General features: G+C 45.3%; 1 protein-coding gene and 1 long non-coding RNA gene across 2 annotated transcripts in view; both read left to right on the forward strand.

Annotated features, from left to right (window-relative positions):
* Positions 1-10: 10 nt before the first annotated feature.
* Positions 11-3,533, forward strand: LOC104398657. The gene is made up of 3 exons (XR_719890.1): positions 11-487; positions 2,991-3,038; positions 3,125-3,533. It is a non-coding gene; the product is annotated as an uncharacterized LOC104398657 (long non-coding RNA).
* MSL3 (male-specific lethal 3 homolog (Drosophila)) overlaps positions 3,255-4,249 on the forward strand; it is a 52,588-nt gene continuing 51,593 nt past the window's right edge. Inside the window, exons 1-2 of the mRNA XM_010008801.1 lie at positions 3,255-3,357; positions 4,001-4,014. Of these exons, the coding sequence (XP_010007103.1) occupies positions 3,255-3,357; positions 4,001-4,014 (117 nt within the window). The remainder of the gene's footprint in view (positions 3,358-4,000; positions 4,015-4,249) is intronic.

Consider the following 4,249-nt stretch of genomic DNA (forward strand, 5'->3'; position numbering starts at 1 on the left):
GCTGGGCTACAAGCTGGCCAAGGCCACCAAGGAGCGGATCTGGCGCGGGGAGTTCATTGACCTCTTTTCCTTGCTCCACACAGAGCTGGCCCCCGAGCACGGCCCGCGCCCGGGGGACACGCTGGACCAGTGGGTCTCGGCCTTCCTGGTGTACGCCAGCGTGCTGTGCGAGAAGCACCCGGCGCGCTGCGGAGCCATGTTCAAGTACCTGGACACCATCCGCAAGCTGCACGCCACCTACGGGGGCACCTCCTGGATGAACTACGACGAGGACTTTCGGCGGCGGGCGGCCAAGAACCCCAACCTGCCCTGGGGCGACGTCGACCTGGACCTGTGGATGAAGTGGATGGCGCCCCTCAAGTCGCTGGTCACCAGGCACCCGCGGGCTGAGGCCGAGGCCAAGGCCGCCCCGGCCACGCCGCCACCTCCGCCTCCTCCTCCGGCACCAGCGCCGTCCCAGAGCCCCAAGGAGCAGGAGAAAAGCCAGGTGTGACGGGCCGAGGGCCGCGGCGGCGCGTTCCCTCGCTCCCCTGGCCGGGCACGGCGCCCCATCGGAGGGGGAGAGGAGAAAGAGGGGGCGTTTGGGGGTGCCTGTGAGCTGGTTGGTGGCTCTGGTGTTGTGGCGCTGGCACTTCACTTGTGCTAACCACAGGGCTGTGGTGTCAGCTGGGGGGGGGCCACCTGGGGGTCCAGTGGGTCACTGGGATGCGTGGGCGTTGCTGGAGGGAGAAAAGCAGGCTGTCAGCAAGTAGTTCTTTGTAAGATTTCTTACTCTGGCTACCAGAAATTACACCCTCACCAATGGCCTCCCCTGGTATATAATTGCATTTTCCTTAAGACGTTAGAAGAAAACTGTTTTGGTTTATGGGTTTTTTTTTCCTCTCAGTTGTCTTAAAAAAATTAACTTTCTCAACAGTACTGTTATCTGTATGTAAGACAAAGAGTACAGACTCTTCCTGTGACTAAGGGAGCATGTGGTGCTTGCCGGCTTTGTGGGGAGGCCAGGAAAATTGATGTGAATAAAGATAAGCTTCAATACGAATGGCCAGAGCTTGAAAATTCCCTTTCATTTGGAGATTTAACTTAAGTTTGTGACTCAGATTGAATCCAAAACTTCTGGCCTGTTTTGTGGGAAAAGATGGTGGATGGGACTAGGGAAGATTTTGTGTATGTTGAGGTTTCGCTTTCTGTGTAGGCATGGAGTGCTACTGAATTGGTGTAGCCCCTGATGTAGATCTGCCCTCCCCACTGCCTGAGCTGTGACAGCCAGCTCTGCTGCTGCCAAGGGCTGCCGGCCACTCTTAGGGGTTGTGCTGCTTCTCTTCTGCTGGTGGCTGTCGTCTGTCAAATCCCCTCTGCAGAAAAAGCCGAGTGCTGAGTTTCATACCAACTGAACGATGGTGGGGAGAGTCTGTTACATTTGCTATATTGATTCCTGAACAATTTTTTTAGGACCAGGGGAAGAACCCTTGAGTTCCTGAAGGTTTTTTGCTGGCTCATCAGATGCTTCCTGGGGATTGCCAGCTCGGAGGAGTGGCTAAATCGTCTGCCTCTGTTAGCCTGATATGGAAAGGGAGGACCCTTTTTCAAGGCACCTGCAGTTGTTTGGTGTTTCATGACAAGTCCTGGCTGTGGTACCCATCAAAAGTAACTTCTCTGGGCCAATCTGCAACAATGAAAGGGAGCAAACACCACACAGTCTTAAAGATAAACAGGTCCTGGTGCAGGCCTTGGTGCCTTCTGTGGTTGGTGGTCTGGATTTATGCAAATTTTTCATATGTCTGTTTATGTATGTTTCTCCATTCTCAAGAGCAATAACTCAGTTCTTGTTTTGCTATGGTTCTTATGTGAGCACCAGTTGAGAAATGGCTGATTGCTTTCATCTGATCCAGGACTGGATCTTCAGCTTGTCATGTTAACCAGACTTGTAACTTCCTCCACAGCAGCTGGTCTGTCAGTGCAGAGCTTTGCTCTGTTGTCTGCTGAGGCACCAGACATCTCCGCCCCTTTTGGTTTCATGGAAATATCCCAGTTGATTATTAGCAGCAGCACTGGTTTTTATTTTCCCCAGAAACTGTTAAAGAAAAGTTTAATGTGTTTATTTTAACTAAATAACTTTAAAAGCGCGTAACGTTTAATGTTTGTAAAAACAGTAGTGCTTTAGCAGCGCAATGACAAGCAAAAGTAAAAGTTGTGCAATTATTCAGTGTGGATTCAGCAGCCTTTCTGTTACTAGAGCAGTTTTTAGTTGGTAGCACATAGTCTGAAGAGAAAAAGTCTTTAATGGAAGTCACGGTTTGAGCACCTGCTAAATGTAGATGAGACCTCAGATAAAGCTGGCAAGGCAGCAGCAAGGAAATGTTGCTCTCTTGGAGGTGACCTGTTGGTTTTTCCCTGCACCACCACCCCCAGTTCCTTGCAAGCCGTAATTATTATGTATAAAAGTGCTTCAGAGGAGCAGAACATGGCTTCACATTTGGACAAAACCAGAGAATTAAAATGGGAGAGAACAGGCCTTTATGAACTTGCAGCTGTGGCCAGAACATACGCTTTTCCACATTCGTGCTATCAAGAGGAAGAGAAGGTGTTTTACAAAGGCTTTCCAAATTGTTTGTTGAGCTGATTTTATTTGCATCATTTCAGAGGATAGTATTAGGCGGTCTGACTGGATTTTGTTTCCCATTCCAGTTGAAGGCTCCTTAAATTTCAGCTTGATATAGTGCCCGTATCTAATTCTGCAGTTCTATAGAAGGGTAACCAGTAAAAACAAAGTCAAGGAAAACAAAGTGTCATGTTTGAGGCTAGCTGTCCTTTTTAAGGCACCAACAAGAGCTGTGACTTGGCTTTACACAGAAAGAACAAAGTAAGAAACTCTAAGTTTTATTTTGACTGTGACAATTGGCACATACGTAGGGTAGCTGAGATTCATTCCTGCAGATTTATGTCTGTATGTATAACTTCAGACAATTCTCAATATTTTTTTTTTCCAGACTCCATGAGAACAGAAGGCCAGTTGGGATGGCAGTCAGACTAAGTGGGTGAGTTTACATATAAAACTGACTAACTTTGGCTCTTAAATATTTTCAGATTTGTTAAATACAGAATTTCTTATTGGTGCCAACAGCCTGACTCCGTTGGTGTTTAAGTGGAGCTCTGGTATTCTAGTGCATTCTTTTACCTCTGCTTCTGTTGCGTTGCAAGCTGTGCTAGAGAAGACGTAGGAAATTCATTTTACCCAATCAGCAATTGTAACAATGGACTACAAACCTGCAGAGCAAGCCAGTTTGCTGGAAAACAGGAATTCCTGCAGCGCAGCACTTGCCACAGACTATCCAAAGAGGGCAAAGATTCAGGAAGGTGAATAAATTGAACATTGGTTGAATGAGGTCAGGAACAGTCTCCCGGAGGAGAACCCTGCCCTAAAATACTACTTTGAAAGTATAAGCCAATTTAATGCGCTGATTAACCCTTCTCATTTGAGCAAACTTGTGTGCAATCCTGGATCTTTGCAGAACACAACCGGACACTTAAAAGAACCTATGTACTATATTATTTGTTTTAAAAAAATAAATCATAACTTGTCTTGTTACAGCTGTTACTTTTACCATTTCATTGAGAATATCTGCAGCATAAATGTATCTTGACTTGAAACAGTATCATACATTGGTATAATAATGCAGGTTGTCAACAGAAGTATTCTTTGAGGCTCGATACTGCCTCTCCCTTCTTCTCTGAAAAATACATTCACCATTGTTGTCATGGCCAGAAATTAGTTGTAGCCCAATTGTGCAGCACAAAATTCTTGATCAAATATAATAATTAACCTAAATTATTATTCTGGTTTTATCCTTGTAGAATATTTATGATCCTGAGCATCAGACTAGACCTTTGTAGTCTGGTGTTCATGAAAATCATATTCACTGTTTCACGGTTTAATTATTTTACATCTACAACTCAGTATTTTGTTTTTGTCTTCTTTTCCTTTTCCCTTGCATACTAGGGAGTATGATCAAGGTAATACTATGATCCAGTAACACGCATGATGGTAAGGGTATGTCTTTAGTTGTTCCAGGAAAAAGCTGCCATTATCTGCTCTTCTTTACCTTTCTTGACAGTTTCAATAATGTGCATAACATGAAGTGTTTGTAAATTGATATGAAACTGTTTGTGACTTCACCTAAATAAATTTTTATATATAAATGTTGTTCTTAATCTTACTGTCTTTTTTGTCTGCTTAGCTATCAGCAGG

This window comes from Chaetura pelagica, unplaced genomic scaffold (assembly GCF_000747805.2).
Source record: "Chaetura pelagica isolate M959 unplaced genomic scaffold, ChaPel_1.0 scaffold512, whole genome shotgun sequence".
Lineage (NCBI taxonomy): Eukaryota > Metazoa > Chordata > Aves > Apodiformes > Apodidae > Chaetura > Chaetura pelagica.